Below are 19,014 nucleotides of genomic sequence, written 5' to 3' on the forward strand. Positions count from 1 at the left end.
CTAATGCGTCTGGCTGTGACTGGTCCAGCACAAAGAAGATTGTTGACTGTGTTATGAAGTTGACACAGGACGACCTTTTGAAGATTGCCAAACAGGTATCATTTTTATGGACTGTAAAAGGTCCTGTAAAATGAACTGAACAGGTAACCTGAGATTTTCTGCTCCTTGTTAAGGAAAGTGTTGTGTTATGTAGTGAAAAGTATGCAAAACAAATCTATCTACTTATTTGTTTGTTTATTTATTTATTTATTATATTTTAGCGTGGACCGTTTTCTGCAGTGACAAGGGATGGACATTTCCTTCCTAAATCTGTGGAGGAGCTTTTGCAGAACAAAGAATTCATCAAAGTACCAATGATTACTGGGGTGACGGATGATGAGGGAGGCTATGCACTCCTTGATGTTAGTGAAACATTGAGCTTTTTCAGTTTTTGTAAATTCTCAATGTTTTAATAAGAATTGTTTGACTTAAAATACTAGTATATGTGATTTACTGACAACAATAAAGAAATCATTTTCCCATAGTTCTTTGCACCTCCTGGGTGGATTGATGGAATGGACAGAGAGGAAGTCATGTCTTTAATGCCATTCATTTCTCCTCATGTAAGTAAAGACTCAAATATATTTGTGAATGTGTCTTTTTTCATGCAGAATATATCTTAAAATTTTGTGCTATGCTTAGGTTGGATATCTATGGTTAAATTAGTTTTTCTCAATTGTTTACATTGTTAATTATTTTTCAGTCATTTAAGATCAGCTGATCTTTGCCTATATCACTAACGCAAACTTCTAAAGACATTATGATTTTTGATTGTTGTGGAAATTCATATGAGCGTGTCTGGCATTTTGCTGCAAGTATATTTGATTTTGGGAACAATGTTCAAATTTTGCAGTCAGTGTTTCATTTGGCTCACAATATATGAGGATTTGCAGTATGTTTTGAAATTTTCTTTAGCTCACTGAGAAATGGGTTCAAGAATTAGTGGTAAATGAGTACCTGGATACTACGGATGACAGAATCAAAGTCCGAGATGCTTTCAGGGAGATGTATGGGGATTTGATGTTCAACATTCCAGCACGCAAAGTGGCAAAATATCACAAAGGTGAAATGTATCCTTTTTATTGATAATCAGGCTAAAAAATACTACTTGCCTGCTTTTAATTGTTTATTCATATGATGTTTTAATTACTAGATTCTGGAGCACCAGTATATATGTATGAGTTCCAGCATACCTTCAATGAGATGCAGAAAAAGGTACCTAAATTTGTTGGAAGTGACCACGCAGCTGAAATCTTCTTTGTCTTCGGCAACTGCTTTGCCAATGCCCATGTTAAGATTGCTGGTAAGACAAACTGTGTGAACTGTTTTTAACAATCATGCTGTAATGAAATTATGTTTTATGTTATGTTGTGTTTAGACCTTCTGTGTTCATCTAATGGTATTTTGTAGAAGTAATACAAATTAATACAATGTATTACTTCGTTAAAACATCATTTATACAAGTACCTTACTACTTTTAATTGAATGTAATATCTAAAACATTTAAAAAGTTTCATTACTGGACATGATATCCAGTGTTGTAAGAGATGTAACAGACTAATCTGTCCTGTTCTCTCCTTCACCCTGACTCTCAGGTGAATTCACAGAGAAAGAAAATGAGCTGTGCAGAACTATGATGTCCTACTGGGGAAACTTTGCTCGTACTGGGTGAGTAATTTCTCTCTGTGAAACTATCAATTAGAGGTTTCCAACTACGTGATCTGAATTTAATTCAAGTGAACCTACTTCTAGCTAACTCATGGCACGACAAATCTTGTCCTGTGGTTAAAATGTTCGTATAATCATTTGGATAATCATATTTGCTGTGGCAGTGAGCTGATATTAACCAAGGACCATAGTTTGGGATACAGCATACACAATGCAATTTAGACTGCTAAAAATGTTGCAAGACATACTATCTTTTGAAAGATGAAGGTGTTCATCTTAAACATTGTCTTGTCCTACAGACCCAGTTATGGTTTACCTAATTTTATCTGTGTGGACTTGTCGGCAGGTCTCCGAACGGGCCAGGCCTGACCCCATGGCCTGAGCATGGAACGGAAGCTGAGTATCTGGGCATTGGGCTGGAACAGAAACCTGGCAAGAACCTGAAAGGAAAGCACTATGAGTTCATAACAGAGATCCTACCACGGATAATACGTGAGAAAAAGAATGGTTAGTTACACCTCATGGGGTTCGTTGTCTTTATTTTTTTGTCAATGTAGCAGAGTCCAAGGTGGCTAAAGCATTCTGTAACTCTTTACTGGTTATTTAATCATACAGCAATCATTTGTGGATAGAATTTTACATACTGTCTGAAGCTGAAATCCACTCACATTTGTTGTTTGTAAGAAGCACATATGATTCCTAATTTTTTTCTGCCTTTTTGACAGGACCTGTTGTGCAGACTAAATTGGGAGCTCTAAAAGGCGCTTACTCGACCGCTAAAGGGAAGCACACCGTCATTTATAGCTACCTGGGTGTGCCATTTGCAAAGCCACCAGTGGGTCCTTTGAGACTGGCACCACCACAACCTACAGAAGCATGGGACGGAGTGAGAGACGCCACAAAGCAGCCGTACATGTATGTCGTTCTAATTAAAGCACACAGAAGACACAATTTGAGGTTTTAGTATTATTCTGGGACTAAATTGGCACTTCAATATTAAGTTTATTAATGTTCTTCAATGACTATTAATCCATGGTTCATATGTGGTTTCAAAATGTTCAGATGGAACGGAGAGGTTAATGTAACTGGAAAATGTGTTCTAGTGAACAGTTTCAAGAAAAGAACATATTTTCTGTTTTGCTCAGTGACACAAGACATCAACCTTTGCAACCATTTTCTTACTGCCAATACCATGTAGGTATTATGTGCATTATTAACTTAATATAATGATTTGATGTTTTTATTTTTAAGGTGTATACAAAATATGCAAGAAACTATGTCCATTTTTGGCAATTTATCAATAAGTGTGGAATTTCCTGAGGTGTCAGAAGACTGCCTTTATCTCAACATTTATACTCCAGCAAAACCTAGCGAATATGCTAACCTGCCAGTAAGTACCCAACAAGCTCCTTACCTCTGCCTTACTCACTTATCAGGATTCCAAATATGCTTATACTACCTTTGTCCCTAACTGATAAAAATAATCATAGATCATAGTTAAAAAACGTTTATTGTTTGTGTTTTAGGTCCTGGTTTGGATCCATGGTGGAGGATTTAGCTTGGGCTCTGCCTCAATATTTGATGGGTCAGTTCTGTCTGCATATGAGAATGTGGTGGTTGTGTTGATCCAGTACAGACTGGGTCTGCTGGGATTCTTTAGGTAAGTCTGAGACACAAGCAGTAATGTTACTGAAGCCTGGCTTTTGTTTCTTGTTTTATTTCTTTTAAACTGGATCAACTAAAATCAAGCAAAGTGTTATAAATCATATAGACCCGATTCTACCCTGTTAACTCTATTTCAGCCACCCAACCCCCATTTCAACAAATGTCAGATTTCAAAGCATGTCCTTGTACCACTGTGAACTGAGTGAATGCATGAGCAATAAATTAATGAATAATTCATGAATCAATGATTGAATGTTGGCATTATAAAATATGACATGACAACTTTATTACATGCTTTTTCTGCAGGTTAATAAGCAACTTGTACTCACCCTAGTTTGGAATGTACATGTTTACAATGTCTATATTCAGTGGTATCACCAATAACCTTATTTTGAATACATGATTTATTTGTGTTTACCTCTAAGGTAAATGTCGTACAGAGCCCTCTAAAGGTTTTTTCTCCTGTAGTACAGGGGATGAACACGCCCCAGGAAACTATGGTCTCCTTGACCAGGTAGCCGCTCTGCAGTGGGTCCAGGAGAACATCCACAGCTTTGGAGGAGATTCTGGATCAGTAACAATCTTTGGCGAGTCTGCAGGTGGAATCAGTGTGTCCCTTTTGGTAGGCAACTAATGTTTATAAGCACAAACTCATTTTAATTTGGATGTTTTGTAAGGGTATTCTCCAAGGGCCCATTTCTCACACATAAAAATCCTTAAAATTCCAAACATGAAGCTTTGAAATGTATTAATGGTTAAGATAGTAGTTGATCAGAACATGCACAATTTGCATCAACTTGCATACCCCTAAAACAGTAAGGCTGATCTAGACCCTGTTACTCAAGAATTCACTGTATGAGTTATCATTTAAGTTATCCTATGTATGTAAAAATGCCTTGTTATTCACTACTCCAGGTAATACTAATTTTCTCCTATTTGTCTCTGGTTTCAAGCTGCTATCTCCATTGTCTGCTGGTCTATTCCATCGTGCAATTGCAGAGAGTGGTTGTGCTTTAATGCAAGGCATTGTGAAAGATCCCTTACCAGTAGCTCAGGTAAATTAGAGCCTTTTTTTATATTCTGTACTCCTATTACAGCAAAAATGGACATTTATTTGTGTACAATTTCAGCAAGCAGCTAACATGTCAGGCTGTGACACCAGCAGCACAAAGATGATCGCTGAGTGTGCAAGGAACTGGTCCACTGAGCATGTGCTGAAATTTTCCACAGAGGTGAGAAATACAGTGCTTAATGAAAATAAGAGGAAAATGCGGCTGTAAGCACTACAGTCATATTCACAGACTGCTCTCGCCAGTATGTATGTCCTGTCTATGTCTTGTGCAGTGCTTCAGTACATCACAAGTATTCTAACACTCATAAACAATGGCAGCTTCTCACTCCTCTAAGCCATAATAAATATATCACAACCTCTAACATCCCAGCAGAACAATAATGTTGTGTGTGTAATACATTTGCTCATTACTATACTACATTTACCTGACACTTTTATTCAAAGTGATTCACAATTATGACTGAGTACAACTTGAGGGTTAAGGGCGTTGCTCTGGGGCCCAACGGTGGCAAGGGTGTGGCTTGAACTGGCAACCTTCTGAGTACTAGTCAAGTACCTTAACCACTGAGCTAAACTGCTTTACTCAATTACAGCTCATGATGCTGCAATTTGCAGTGACAGAAGATAAAAACTTCCTTCCCAAGCCTGTGGAGGAGCTTCTTCACAACCAGGAGTTCAGCAAAGTTCCACTCATTACCGGTGTGAATAATGATGAATTTGGTTGGTTATTGCCCAATGTGAGTGAATGCTACAGTATGTATTTTACAGATATGCTTTACAGTTTAACACATGGTGTTTCCTTTATCTTGTGATGCTAGTAGTTTATTCAACAGAGTAACATGCACTATGGTAGTATGTTTTAGGTTTGCTGAGAAACCTATGCCCATAGAATAGAAAAGAGAGCACATTAGACACTGAGCTACTTCATCTGTTAATATGAGATGGAGGAACTGAGGATATTTCAATACTTGGCAAGGATTGCATTTAAATGTGGTTACAGTGATGAATGATATACAGACTCATTTGTTTCCACAGTATTTTGCACCTCCAGGATGGGTGGATGGCATGGATAGAGAGCAACTCACATCATTAATTGGAGCTTTTAGCTCTGATGTAAGAAAACAAGACATTAATGATTTTAAAAGATCATACACATATTAAGTTATTCAAGTAAGTTAAAATAGATGTTGTAATTTGTCATCAACTAGCCTACTTTGGATTTTTTTTTTCTTATGTGGAGTGGAGCTCTTACTGTATGTAGTTGTATTCAGTTAGAGATTGTTGTGCTTTCTTCTTATGCCACATAACCAGCTGGCCTCTCAGCTGCTGGTAGATGAGTACCTGGGCTCCTCTGTTGACCGGATCAAAGTTCGTGATACTTACAAAGAGATTATGGGAGACATTGTGTTTACCATACCAGCTCTCACAGTGGCAAAACTTCATAAAGGTAAAGGAAGATTATCAGAAATATTGTCTATGTGTTTATTCAAACTGCAAATTCAGTCTGAATCATATTACTGCATCACTTTCATGGCTGTAGAAATCAGACATCAACACATGGCTCACTGATCAACGCCCCGATGTATCAAGTGCCAGTGACTTCACATTATCTGTAGCACAAGCTCATACGTGTGTTGTCACATGGCAGCTGCTGGTGTCCCAGTTTACCTGTATGAGTTCCAGCATCCCCCCAGCCTTCTTCAGGCCAGCAGGCCCAGCTTCGTCAAAAGTGACCATGCAGATGAACTTCTCTTCATTTTCGGCAGCTGCTTTGGGAACAGCCACATGAAGTTCAGTGGTAAGTGGGGGAAATGTACTCCATCTCTCCTCCTGGTCTAATAGAAGATCTTGTAACTGGGATCAACACTTGGCACGTTTTTAGTCACATGGGCTACTACATATCAAATATGGGTCAGTATTAGTGGTAAAAATAAATAAATAAATACATAAATAAAAATCAGCATAAATCAGATGAGTGTTGATAACCTTTTCCATTAACATCTCATCCACATTGTCAGTTTATTTCAGTTAAGAACATTCTATAGCTAAGCAAAGTTCCCTGATCTCAGTCCTTTTTTACATCTGTTTATGGGTGTATCCTTCTCAGCCCCATGTACAGAGGAAGAGAAGGAACTGTGCAGAGCAATGATGGCCTACTGGGGGAACTTTGCTCGTACTGGGTAAGTTGTTTCACATCTAGGTTCTAGCTTAATTGTATCTGTCAACCTTTGTGTGGCAACTTTTATTTAATAACAGGCTTTCCAGCCAACATGCTTTAATTGGGAAATGACATATAATGCCATCAGCAATATGTAACATTCAGGGCTGTGTGGACTCGGCAGGTCCCCGAATGGGCCAGGCCTGACCATATGGCCTGAGCATGGAGCGGAAACTGAGTATCTGGCCATTGGGCTGAAACAGAAACCTGGCAAGAACCTGAAGGCCAAGCGTTACCTCTTCATGACTGAGAAACTTCCGGAGCTGATGCGTTCAGCTCAAGAGAAGCAGGAGCACACCGAGTTGTAAACAAAGCCATGGCTTCATTGAAGAGTTAAGAATACAGAGCTAAAGAATAGTTAAATGTGATTGAACTTCCTGTTTTAGGAAGTAATACTGGGCAACCTGTGAATTATTATAAATAAATAATCTGATTAAATTACCTGAATTAGAAATAAACTGAAGACTGTTTCTTAAAAATGTATTGTAAAAATGTATTTACTGGTTGTGTTCCATTAATTTGTTATTTGTCCTGAAAGGAAGCGGGCTGACGTGGAAGGTGTACTAGTAGGATGAGTGGTTTCATATTCTTCTAGAGAACATATCAGACATCATCTAGGTTATTACTCAGAATGTCTAGTCACAAGAAAAGCTGTACAGCAGAAACTGTCAAGACTGTGTACTGATGGTAAAATGTTAGTTTCAATAATGATTGAGAGCTGGGACAGATATTCCTCTTTACTCTAATTTATTTTGAAGAGACAAACACTTAAGCTTCAAAGCTCCCTGAAGTTGTATGCAATGAGGTTTACATTAGACACAACTTTCTTTTCAAAAATTTTAGAACTGATGAGGCTATTCAGGATATAATAGTTATCATTTTGTAGAGGTCACAAAACAGACAGCTGGTATGCTTTAAAGAATGTGTACAATCACCCCTAATATAGACTTAAATATAGACTTAAATATTTTTCATTCATTGACAATTTTCTCTTTACATTATAGTGGTTAGTTTTTGCAAAGCTGCAGTTGAATACAAAAGTACAGAGGAAGCGTCTCTGGTCAATACTCATGCTGCTTAAGAAAGAGCACTTTTAGAGAAGCCAACGCACAGCTTTATGATCGATCTCATCACAATAGAGGGAAGGAAGCATTTGTTATACATCTCTCTGCTGGAGGAAACAGCCTGAAAGCATCTTGGCCACTAACCTAGTCCGTCTTTAACTCTTGAAAGCGTAATCGAGGAGAGAGTGAGCGAACACGCCACTGGTGCTGACGTTAAACCCGGGTTTTGTCCAGCTCGGGGAGAGGTTGCCCTAGTGAATGTCTTGCTTCCTTCAGGAACTACTGAAGGCAGGGTGAGAGCTCAACACAAGCTAAGGCAGGCCCAGGCTGCCTACCAGCCAATCAAACTGCGTGCTGGTGGTGGTGATCTACATGTTTACACTTATCAGAGACCCGCCCCCCCCCCTCCCCCCCTCTCTGGTGCCTTTTCTTCTTCAATGGACAACAAGCTTCTCTGAGAAGAGTAAAGACAATTAACAAATTGTAAATCTATGTAACTCCTTTAAGCATTATGAAATATGATTACACTTATCAAGAGAAAAAAAAAAAAAATGTTTATGCGCTTTAGTGTATTATTTGTTCCAGAGAACCGGCATATAGGTATGGCACCTGAGATACAAAGCAGTCTGTAAATCTATGTGAATGAAACACCCTCGATATTCTCGAATGTAAGTGAATTCATCTAGGTCAGAGAAATGCCTTAGTACAGCATGCACATTCATTACATGGTGGAGATTTAGATGGTGCTACTAATTTTCCCACCCTAAACTCAGTACCAGCGCTGAAATACAACTGGCAAACCCACTTCTTGAAATCAGCTATAAGAAACAAGCAGATTTAGGATATCAAGCTAAATTCCTGTCCATTGTTACAACAAAGCAATTGCTGGTTTTGGGTATAATAATCCTCAACCCACAAACTTTGGTCTGGCATAAAGGATCATCTTTAGCTTTAGCAAGGTCTTTTAGGAGTCTGTTTCATTAATGCACCATTGCTTTAAAAACCAATTATTTAGACCAACCGAGGTACATACCCTATGGCAATCTGTGTTTACATATTCACCATTTTAATGTCGATCAGGGACTATATCCGTTGGCTATTTAAAGCATTCAAATCAAAATGTATATAAATCACAGGCAATCCAACATTGCTGTGGGTTGTGATGGCTTCATGAAATTAAAAGTGACAGTAATGAAGAGACAAAAAGAAAGAATATATGACATTAAAAGGATAATGCATCACTTAACAGCTACCACCAAACAAGAGAGAACTTTAACCTTAACTTAAATTTAAAACTCACTTTCATAGTACACGCAAATACAAGTTTCTAAAAGTAGTCTTGGGTTACCATGGTAATGATACAGAGGCACACTCAGCTTGTTCCAGAGTATGTGGGTGAATTGTCATATATTATCCTCGTAGTCATCATCTCCAGGTTATAAAAATAAATTAATTAAAAAGCTGATAAGAAAGCCTTGGTATAATACAACCTCTATGAATTCTCTCCTGCAAACATACTGTGGCGGGATTTTGTCATGTGCATGCGAGTGATTAATCGGGAGGTTTCTTCAGGTTGTGTGGGGATACGAGTGGCAGAGAGTATAATCCAGGTTTCTGGTTCCAAAGAGCAGGAACGGGCAGTTCCAGTCCTGGGACACCACACCACTGCACGTCTGGCTCAACCCACCAACGGACCGCTAGGTGGCTCTGGAGTTGACCCAGATAATTCGGGAGGGGTGGGCCCTGCAGGTTTGGAAGTGCCCACCCTTTGGCAGAAGCATGTGTGATGTAGACAGTGGTGGGCATGGCTGAGGAGACCTGCCCTTCAGGATGTCCATGACTGCATGTTGCGGAGCATGGCCTCGAAGCGCTCCAGGCTGGGGGCCTGCGCATGCTCCAGCTGATCGGTCAGCCGGCTGTAGAGGCTGAACGACTTCAGCTCCAGCCAGACGAAGCCAAAGCGGTCACCGTCGAACAGCACAAAGAGGCCGGGTGTGCGCTCAGGACTGGTGAAGCCATGGCCTGCTATCAAACCTGTTCCATAGAAACTGATACACAGAAAATCAGTCGTCATCAAAGCATGTGCCAAGCTGTTTCGGAAATGATCCTGTGTGCGCTGGTGTTTTGATTTGTCATCATGTTCTTATTTTTGTTGTTAAAATCTAATGGTCCAATTGATAAACAACAACAATATAAAACTTCAAACTGGCTCTAGAAGAGTTCAACATCCATAGAAACACCTCACTTAAGACATGGCTGCTTTTGGTACTCACCACATCTTGCACGTGCGCGGGTACACCTCATTGCGGGCCATGACCCCTAAAGGCAGGATGAAGGGCTGGGGTTCAAGAGGAGGACCAGAGGTAGTCGCTCCACCCCTGGCATCCTCAGCTTCAGCCACAGGGGAAACGTCCGATCCCTCTGCCCCAGAGGAGACCTCGTCAGCCCCGGCAGGGGGGGCATCAGGGCCCGGTGCAGCCCTCTGGACCTCCTCATGCACACTCATCACAAGTCTAGAGAGCTCTTCGATGTTGCGCTGGTGCTCCAAGTCGGGTAGCCGTACCGGCCGACTAAGGTCTACGTCTAGGGTCAGCTGACCTGCTGGCACGTTAGGGTCACCCTGAGAGACAAGTGGAGATTAGTCCAATTCAGAAACATACACCAATCCGCTTTGTCCTCTTTTGGTGCACTGGACAGTAGAGCTACTGAGCACACCTGAGCCTCCAGGACCACAGGAAACCTTTGGCTTTACTATGGTCCCCTGCTACATTTAAAACGACAGCATAGTAAGCAACTTCATGCCATCTGGCAGCTTTAAACACAAGCAGAACCCTTCACTCACCCATCAGCGCTCAAACGTGATCTGATTGTGACCAGGCTCAGAAAATTGAACCAAATAACAGGATCAGCTTCTGCTGTGCAATAGTGACTGGCACATGGAATTTGAAGACTTGCAACTGTTCGTTTTTAATAATTCTAAAGCAACAACAGTAAAATTGGGAGAAAGGAAAACAAAACGAGTTTAAAAAAAAAAAATGTAAAAGGTGATGTGTGGGACTAATTAACAAGAAATACAGTTAAATGACTAGGAAGGTGTCTTGAAGAACTGGATGCACCATCCATGCACCATCACCTAAACCTGAAGCACAAAACTGATGCGAGGGCTAGCTGAGGAGACCGGTCCTGAAGCTAATCCCTATTCACTCTCTGTTCGGCGGTGGGAAGAAAGAATGAAGCAAACAAGTCTGCTGACAGCAGAGGTGAACAAGGCACAGGGAGCATGGCAACTCACTGTCAGTTTGGTGGCTTTGGCCCGAGAGCCATGGAAGCTCAGCATGATGATCTCCAGGCCGTGACTGCCGTACGTGCCTTTGAAGAGGCCCGGCTGCAGCAGATCTGAAGATAGGCACGGGGGCAAGTATATCCGCCGGTACGTCAGGCAATTACTACACACACAGACACAGACACAGGCACAGACACACACACACACACACGAAATTATAAATAACTCAAGCCCCTCCCCATTCTTTTAAGTGGATGCATTTATGGACCTGATTAATATGTAGCACTACAACCGAATTCTACTTGATGTTATACTCTTATCTAAAAGCACACATTTTATTGACATTATTTGACATTTATGGTGTGTGTGTGTGTTGCTATCCAGCCATCTTGAGCCTAAACATGGTTTTCGTAACCCCCTTTTTTTTTTTTTTTACAATATCAAAATCAGAGTTAAAAAAGCAACACAAGAATTCAAGACAAAAGTACTGCAAACTGTAGAACTACTGCTGACTGAAAGTTACTGTGGTGTTATAAACTTCAGAGAGCCTTCAGCTGGCAAAAAGCTGTTTTTGTTTAATTCCTAAACACCCTACTGTTGCTTGAACCAACAGGAACCCAAAAGGGCCGATAGGTGAATCCATATGAATGTAGCTAAAATTAATTTGACTACAAAATGTGACATGTATTACGTAGAAATTTGGCTACGTTTTAATTATTTTAGCCTTGTTGATATGGGATCCTGCAGAAGTAACCTAAACTTTTATATCAATCTGTGTATCACCATATTTTTCAACATAACATACACTATATGTCGAAACACATAAACCGTGTAATTTCATACAAGTGATTAATCCAACACCGGTTAGTATTTTTCCTTGATTTTAGTGTAAATGAGGATGGCATCCTACAATAGGCATCAGTGATTCTGAACAGGGTCTGTTCCCACAGAGTCAGGGTGTCAATAATGCATATGGTGACATTCCAAACATGAAAAAGGGGCTATACAGTGTTTCTTAGACTGAAGCAGAACAGCTGACTGTCTTTGGGAATTCATGCATTGTTTTTAATTTACCCCACATTTATACCATCTACATTCACCTGTGACAGCCTATACTAGTTCAGCTGCGATTACTCAAAAGGCCTACTCGTATTGGCTGGTGTAGATGAACTTCATGAGTATCAACTCCTGCATGTGTTCATGAAAGATGTCCTCCAACGTCCGTCCCCACTCTTCGTCCAGCCACGTCCGGAACTCCTGCGCATACAGAAACGCATGTGCACGCAAAAATGAACCGAGTACTTCTAGACCAGCTCTACTTCACACCCCTTTCTTCGTTTGCATTATTAAAGAGCCGACCTCAGAGTGCAAGTGCTCTAATGAATAAATCGGAGGAAAATGCAACAACTCCCAATCCTCCCCTTTAGCTGAAGGCAAAAACTAAACCTGTGGGAGGGTGCCTGAGCAAAGCTGTTCCCTCACCTCTTGCCTGCCCCCTGGCATTCGATGGTGATCTGTTTGGTTGCATTTGGTAGAGAACTCGTCTTTTTTCACTGTCTGAAAAAGACAAATGTCACAAGTCACACCACCACTTGCACTTCTTGATGGTAGCACCACTCTCAAGTGAAAGGTGGACCCAGATATTTGATCGCCGGACACGCTGACCTGAATGTCTCCTTTATGGGGGCCCTTGTGGCCATACATGCACTCCACTGCGGCTCTGTTACTCTCCCACATGTGAATGCGGAAGAGGGGGCGGCGGCGCATGGGGTCCTCGACTCGGGGATCGTGGGGTGGCAGGTACATCCAACCAATGATGAACAGTCCGTCCACCTGCCCACGCATGAGCCAAAACAGAGGACCAGATGATCAGCCAAATCATATCAAAATGGGATACTGATCAAGAAAGCAAAACACAGCTTACCAGTTCTAACATATCAGTGGACAAATGCGCTACAAAAAACACATTTAAAAAGGTGTTTGCGGACTGTCCGAAGGTGAAGGGACATACCACAACGTTCAGCAGGCCTCCATAGGGGCCTATGTCTGGCTGCCAGAGACCCAAAATGTGTCTATATGGATGGAGCACTGCAAGGCAAACGTGAGATGCAGACTTATACAAAAGCTGAGGATTTGATTATATGCAACAGCCAATCTTCAGCATGGGAAAGACCGAGAGGCAAGGAGGCAAGAGTTGGATACATTATAGTGCAGTAGCTATAGATGTGCCACTTTCCAGACTATGTAGGGGATGGGAGTAAGTAGATTTTCTCACCGTGCACACAAGTCTGTGACCAGAGCCATTCTTTTGATTAAGAGCGGTTAGTGACTGTAAACGACAGTTAAACATCTCGAATAATAACCACAATGAACCATGTCTCCTATAGTTTGCAAGCGGTGTGGATAAAAGCAGGTTATTAACAAAAGGAAAACCAATTCTCAGGTCAGGTTAGGATCACCACAGACTTACGCACTGGCTAGACATGCATGTCTTTTCCACAGCACATGCAGGACTCCAGGTTGAAAAGTGCCTTTTGTAACTGATCTAGGACCAACTCCTGACCCTCAACCACACACACCAAACTGTCCCAGATTGGCAGAAAAGGGTAAACACTGCCAAACACCACCTGTGACTAGCCACACAGTTTTTGAGACTGCAGCTTTCAGCCCCGCACACCTGGCAGTACATACAGTGGATGTACACGTCCCGATAGTCCATGTGCTCGTAATCGGGGAGGAGCTTCGTAAAGCGTCCTGACTTCACCCGAGGGTTCACACCTGGACAGGCATACAGGTGGATGCACCACGAGAGGAGAGGAAAGTCAAAAAAAGGACTTGTTTGAGCTGTGTGTGTGTGTGTGTGTGTGTGTGTGTGTGTGTGTGTGTGTGTGTGTGAGTGTGTGTGAGAGAGAGAGAGAGAGAGAGAGAAACAGGGAGCACAAAGTTGAGCAATAAACAAGGCATAACCTTCACCCTTCCCTAAAAAGAGGCTTTAGAAGTTGCGTATTTATTGCGCAATAACAAAACCACAAGAGCACACTAAAACAGGATAACCAAAAGCAGTGCAACAGAATGACTACTGCAGCCCAGAGTAGGCTGAAAATGATGCAGGGAATTAGAAGCCATTATGGGCAGCTAGGGGAGACGCAGCAGCATCACGGTTAACACAAGTCCAGGAAGCTGCCGAAGAAACAGACAGAGCAGCTTACTCGAGTTGCATACTTTAAACAGTCCAGATGAAGCTAAAAGCCTAGGCAGCTCAAGAAGTCGCAAGCTGTAATTTGCCTACAGAACCGATGTAGCGGTCATGCCCGCCACAGAATAAATGTTAAGACAGTACTGAATTCTGAACCTTATAGATGCTGTACTTGTTTTTTAGACAAAACATAAATACATGTTAATAAATTAGATAACCAACGATCAGATACTGCCTAAATAGGTTAAACGTGTTCTGCCAATATCAAACTGAAGGCAAATCTACAGTTGTGTTCAGGAAGAAGGTGCAGACACTGACGAAGTGTATTGTATTATGTCCATACTTACGTTTGACATAAAGCTCCCGGCTGGACACACCCAGAACCTCCATCTTCCGTAAATCATCCTTCATGCCAAACTCTGAATAAGTAATGAAGGGCAGTAACACAGTTATGTAACACAGTTATGGTCATCCGCATAGAGAGGTCTGCTACGTGAATGGTTGATACCGCTGGAACGAAACGGGCACATCAGATGTTTACAAGTTGATTGAAAAATAACGAATGAAGGTTTTCCCCTCTTAGAAACACGCTCATTCAAGGGCACCAATTTTAATGCATGCGTCATTTAGCGTATCACAAACCTGTGTTGCATGACATGGGCCTACGTTAAAACATTTTTATTCTTATTCTCAAACTACCGACGACAGACTACAAATTAACGGGTCATCGTTATTAAAACCCGGCTTGCCACACATCCAAGTAGAATAAGACAACATGCGCAGAATGGCTGACGCCGCCAAAGACGGTTGCTGTATTGTAGGGCAGCCGAGCAGGAGTAAACATGAAAGCATTTGTGCAGCGTCACATAACCTCGCTGGCCGAGCCAAGCTGGCTGATCCAGGCAGCATGATTTTAACTACCCAGCGACGTAATGCCGTTTACCCTCTGTGCATCGTCTTCTCCAGATGGTTTCCGTACTGAGTATTTGCCGAAATTTCTTGCACACCAAGGCCAGGTTTGGCAGCGCCGTGCCAGGCAAAGACGAGAAGATCTCCACCAAGAGCTCTGGGGGCAAATCCAGCAACGCCCGCGGCTTGGATGGTCGTGCGCAGGCAGTGTCCCCACAGCCCAGTCCCGTGGCACGGCCATCGGCACGTCCTGCGTCGTTAGTCGACCCGGGCCCGGCTGCGTAGGTCTTCTGACAGGCTTCCATTTCACCCACTATCTTCTCCTCCTCCTCTCCATCCATGTCCGTGTCGGAGTCGCTTTCCGGATGGTGCTGGCCGCTCCTCTGCCGCCGCCTGCACCGCCGCGACTGACCCACACCGCAGAGTCTGGCACACACCGCCATCCGCAGTCATCGGACAGGCAGCGCTACATCACGATAACAGCTGTACGATCCGTCTTCTGTGCGTCCTTCCTGCTTTCAGCGCACTGGCGACTCCGGCGAGCGTACAGACAAACTGGGCAGCGACTCGTGACGCGCGCACATACGGACTGGGCATATGGAAAGCCAAAGTAGTCAAAATTCACTTTAAACGAAACGCGTTTTATTTGGAAAACGCCGGGCGGAAAGCGGCATTGTGGACGCTTTTACGCCGCAAGATACAGTGTTATTTTTCATTACGCCGTAAAACAAGCCACAAAAACCATAAAAAACGCCGTATTTCATGCCGTTTATATGTCAGTTGAAACGTTGTAAAAAAAAAAGCACCGCATTAAGTGCTCCAAAACGCTTTGATGTCCCTACAACGGCCTTTAAAGCAGCACTTTGTAGTCAGATAATGAGATCCGCCTACTGGTTTATAGTAAGATAATGAGCATAATGAGAATTTAGGTGTTCCAATCACTTCCATGGTGCATAAAACCAAGCACCTATGCATGCAAATATTTGTGAAAGAATGGGTCACTCTCAGGAGCCCAGTGAATTCCAGCGTGACACTGTGCAACAAATCCGGTTGTGAAATTTCCTTGCTACTAAATATTCCACAGACAATTATCAGTGGTATTATAACAAAGTGGAAGTGATTGGGGACGACAGCAACTCAGCCATGAAGTGGTAGGCCACGTAAAATGACAGAGCGGGGTCAGCGGATGCTGAGGCACGTGCGCAGAGGTCGACGACTTTCTGCAGAGTCAATTGCTACAGTCCTCCAGATTTCATGTGGCCTTCAGATTAGCTCAAGAACAGTGCATAGAGAGCTTCATGGAATGGGTTTCCATGGCCAAGCAGGTGCATCCAAGCCTTACATCACCAAGTGCAATGTAAAGCGTCGGATGCAGTGAAGACGTGTTCTCTGGAGTGACGAATCACACTTCTCTGTCTGGCAATCCAATGGACGAGTCTGGTTTTGGAGATTGCCAGAACAGTACTTGTCTGACTGCATTGTGCCAAGTGTAAAGTTTGGTGGAGGGGGGATTATGGTGTGGGGTTGTTTTTCAGTAGTTGGGCTTGGCTCCTTAGTTCTACTGAAAGGAATTGTTAATGCATAACATGAGATCTTGGACAATTTCATGCTCCCAACTTTGTGGGAACAGTGTGGGGATGGCGCCTACCTGTTCCAATATGAGCACCAGTGCACAAAGCAAGGTCCATAAAGACATGGATGAGTGAGTTTGGTGTGGAAGAACTTGTCTGGCCTGCATAGAGTCCTGACCTCAACCCAATAGAACACCTTTGGGATGAATTGCATCGGAGACTGCGAGCCAGGTCTTCTCGTCCAACAACAGTGTCTGATCTCTGGAAGAATGGTCAAAAATTCCCATAAACCCACTCATAAACCTTGTGGAAATGTGTGTGGGAATACCCTGCATTATAAATGCTAGATTTGTAGAAATTTATGAAATTATGCGCAATACCTGCAATCCTACACTGGGATTGTGTAGGATTGTGTTTTCTGATTGGCATGACATCACAGCAATAATAGTTCATATTTTTTTAGGGAAGAGGCAGTTTCAGTTGTATTTCAACATGCAACCTGCTTACAGGATTACTTCACAAGCTAATGGTAAAGTAAGGCTCTCTATTAGATGCTGTAGAAGATGATAGAGCAAACACTTGTTTGGCCAGTCCCTTTAAGGGCTCTGCAGTGCTGTAGAAATGTGACCTAGGCCTGCTTCACATGTTGTTTCCTTTTCTTTTTTTTTGCCCTGATGTCCATTCAATTCATCAGTCTAATTTACTCCTTTATTTGAACATGGAACATAAAGGTTTGTAGGCCTGGCTGTTTTGGTTTACATTTTATTCTTTTCCCATCAGCCTTCTGTTATTACTTTTCTTATCTAAATGACTTTGAGTTAAGTTAGACTGTTTGATTTTAATCTACTTGATTATTCCACTAACTGATGCAATAATTAATTGTTAAGGTTTAAATAATTTTTATCTAGCAAATTTTCATCTGAAAATACACACTAGCCAACACTAAATTATAGTTTATATAATTTTTACTTTGTTTTTTTGGGCCTAGATCTCTGCAACGCTTTTAAGCTTAAACGGGTGGAAAAACAATCGAGCCAGCCAGGAGTCGAACCTAGAATCTTCTGATCCGTAGTCAGACGCGTTATCCATTGCGCCACTGGCCCGATACACAAGCGCAGCACAGCGGGTCCAAAATCAAATCGTGGAAACGTGTAACATTACGAACGGTAAAGTTCTACAACGATGTAAATATTAAAAGGGCACCGGTGATTTCGTTCAAAAACAGCATTCTGACAAAAAAGCGTTTCCGCTTCACTTATTCCCCATTTTAAATCTGTGATAGATCAAACATCAGTGACTGTTGAAGGCGTAGCCAACCTTGTCATGCTTATGTTAGATCTGCTATTTATTCGTGTCAGTGATACTTTATCTATAAAAAAAAAACTACTAGCATTTAATAATCACCTTGGAGTACAAAATCCTTGAGTCAGAAGGACACTGGCAAAACGACGTCGAGTTGTGTATGATATTTTAACGTTGACCTCAAGCATGCTAGCTAGTTAGCCTCTAGCTGGATAAATGTATGTTAATTAGCTAACCAGCTAGCTAGATAATAAGTACTTTTATAGTAAGCTTCATATAATTTTAAACGGTTCCTATCTTTTGTGCATGCTTTATTGTCCTACTGCTGTTTTCATGTTAGCTAATGTTATATTGCTATGAAGAATGCAGCCTCATAAATAAAGGAGACTAAACCAAAAAGGGGACTTGGGAGTCTCGACTCGGACTTCACAATCCAGACTTTAAATTTTACTCGGGCTCCTACAAAGTGAATCGTGAACACCCTTGATTGAACCTGATATGGAAAATAATACGTCCAACATTAGGCCACTCTGATCACCTGTGAAATTGACATTTTACGGCATTTAGCTGACGCTTGTATTCAATTACGACTGAATGCAAATTGAACTATTGCTCAGGGGGCCAACAGCGGAGAGCTGGTCAACTATCTGATTACTAGTCAAGTACCTTATCCACTGAGCTAGTTTCAGCTTTTCATTTCGCCAGCGCTCACTGACTGGGACAGTGACCTGTGATGTTGAGGGCAGCTACCGAGGAAAGTCCTGAGAGGTCAGATGAAAGAGAAGAAGATCGGGACTATCAACACCTACACACTCTACCAGTTATCTTAATCACCTGACCAAAGAAGGAGATGGAAGCCCGTAGGACTTCATCCCAAAAATGTGGAGAATTCCCCAAAATATTCTTGCATATAGTCCAATATCCCACAAAACAGACAGACAACAGCCCATATCTTATTACCCCTGCTTCATTGGGGCGACGTTATAAGTATTTTCAACACAGGTTTCAGTTAAGAGAATAAAATCCA

At 41.9% G+C, this 19,014-nt stretch overlaps 2 protein-coding genes and 1 non-coding gene across 6 annotated transcripts in view; 1 reads left to right on the plus strand and 2 right to left on the minus strand.

Annotated features, from left to right (window-relative positions):
- Window positions 1-7,120, plus strand: part of ces2b (carboxylesterase 2b) — a 12,486-nt gene extending 5,366 nt beyond the window's left edge. The window contains exons 7-25 of the mRNA XM_027027744.2: window positions 1-95; window positions 261-401; window positions 525-602; window positions 955-1,102; window positions 1,193-1,342; window positions 1,635-1,707; window positions 2,054-2,214; window positions 2,433-2,622; window positions 2,959-3,097; window positions 3,234-3,367; window positions 3,841-3,994; window positions 4,326-4,427; window positions 4,503-4,604; window positions 5,038-5,181; window positions 5,480-5,557; window positions 5,756-5,891; window positions 6,093-6,242; window positions 6,552-6,624; window positions 6,787-7,120. The exon at window positions 1-95 is cut by the window's left edge and continues 7 nt beyond it. Coding sequence (XP_026883545.2) covers window positions 1-95; window positions 261-401; window positions 525-602; window positions 955-1,102; window positions 1,193-1,342; window positions 1,635-1,707; window positions 2,054-2,214; window positions 2,433-2,622; window positions 2,959-3,097; window positions 3,234-3,367; window positions 3,841-3,994; window positions 4,326-4,427; window positions 4,503-4,604; window positions 5,038-5,181; window positions 5,480-5,557; window positions 5,756-5,891; window positions 6,093-6,242; window positions 6,552-6,624; window positions 6,787-6,970 — 2,432 coding nt within the window. The 3' untranslated portion in view covers window positions 6,971-7,120. The remainder of the gene's footprint in view (window positions 96-260; window positions 402-524; window positions 603-954; window positions 1,103-1,192; window positions 1,343-1,634; window positions 1,708-2,053; window positions 2,215-2,432; window positions 2,623-2,958; window positions 3,098-3,233; window positions 3,368-3,840; window positions 3,995-4,325; window positions 4,428-4,502; window positions 4,605-5,037; window positions 5,182-5,479; window positions 5,558-5,755; window positions 5,892-6,092; window positions 6,243-6,551; window positions 6,625-6,786) is intronic.
- A 272-nt stretch (window positions 7,121-7,392) lies between these two features.
- Window positions 7,393-15,679, minus strand: fbxo31 (F-box protein 31). 4 transcript variants are annotated; one of them, XM_035520411.1, is made up of 10 exons: window positions 15,149-15,679; window positions 14,553-14,624; window positions 13,701-13,853; window positions 13,021-13,097; window positions 12,675-12,842; window positions 12,492-12,566; window positions 12,157-12,266; window positions 11,019-11,172; window positions 10,000-10,346; window positions 7,393-9,774 (listed from the first exon to the last, which is right to left on the minus strand). In XM_035520411.1, the coding sequence occupies exons 1-10, from the start codon at window positions 15,555-15,557 to the stop codon at window positions 9,552-9,554; spliced, it is 1,788 nt and encodes a 595-aa protein (XP_035376304.1). In that variant the 5' UTR covers window positions 15,558-15,679; the 3' UTR covers window positions 7,393-9,551. The 4 variants fall into 4 exon arrangements, with proteins under 4 accessions (XP_035376304.1, XP_026883539.2, XP_026883540.2 ...); XM_027027738.2 differs by having other exon boundaries at window positions 13,701-13,787; window positions 15,149-15,678; XM_035520413.1 differs by lacking the exon at window positions 7,393-9,774 and adding an exon at window positions 9,809-9,966 and having other exon boundaries at window positions 10,003-10,346.
- Window positions 15,680-17,715: 2,036 nt separating this feature from the next.
- On the minus strand, window positions 17,716-17,788 carry trnar-acg. The gene has a single exon. It is a non-coding gene; the product is annotated as a tRNA-Arg (tRNA).
- Window positions 17,789-19,014: the final 1,226 nt, after the last annotated feature.

This window comes from Electrophorus electricus, chromosome 2 (genome assembly GCF_013358815.1).
Source record: "Electrophorus electricus isolate fEleEle1 chromosome 2, fEleEle1.pri, whole genome shotgun sequence".
Lineage (NCBI taxonomy): Eukaryota > Metazoa > Chordata > Actinopteri > Gymnotiformes > Gymnotidae > Electrophorus > Electrophorus electricus.

Excerpts from the sequence above, each read along its gene's own strand:
- fbxo31 (XM_035520411.1), bottom strand. The coding sequence starts at position 15,557 with ATGGCGGTGTGTGCCAGACTCTGCGGTGTGGGTCAGTCGCGGCGGTGC. Across the intron at positions 13,098-13,700 it reads TCGGGACGTGTACATCCACT|TGCTCCATCCATATAGACAC; the intron begins GTATGTACTGCC and ends TTTGCCTTGCAG. Across the intron at positions 12,267-12,491 it reads TGCCAGGGGGCAGGCAAGAG|GAGTTCCGGACGTGGCTGGA; the intron begins GTGAGGGAACAG and ends CTGTATGCGCAG.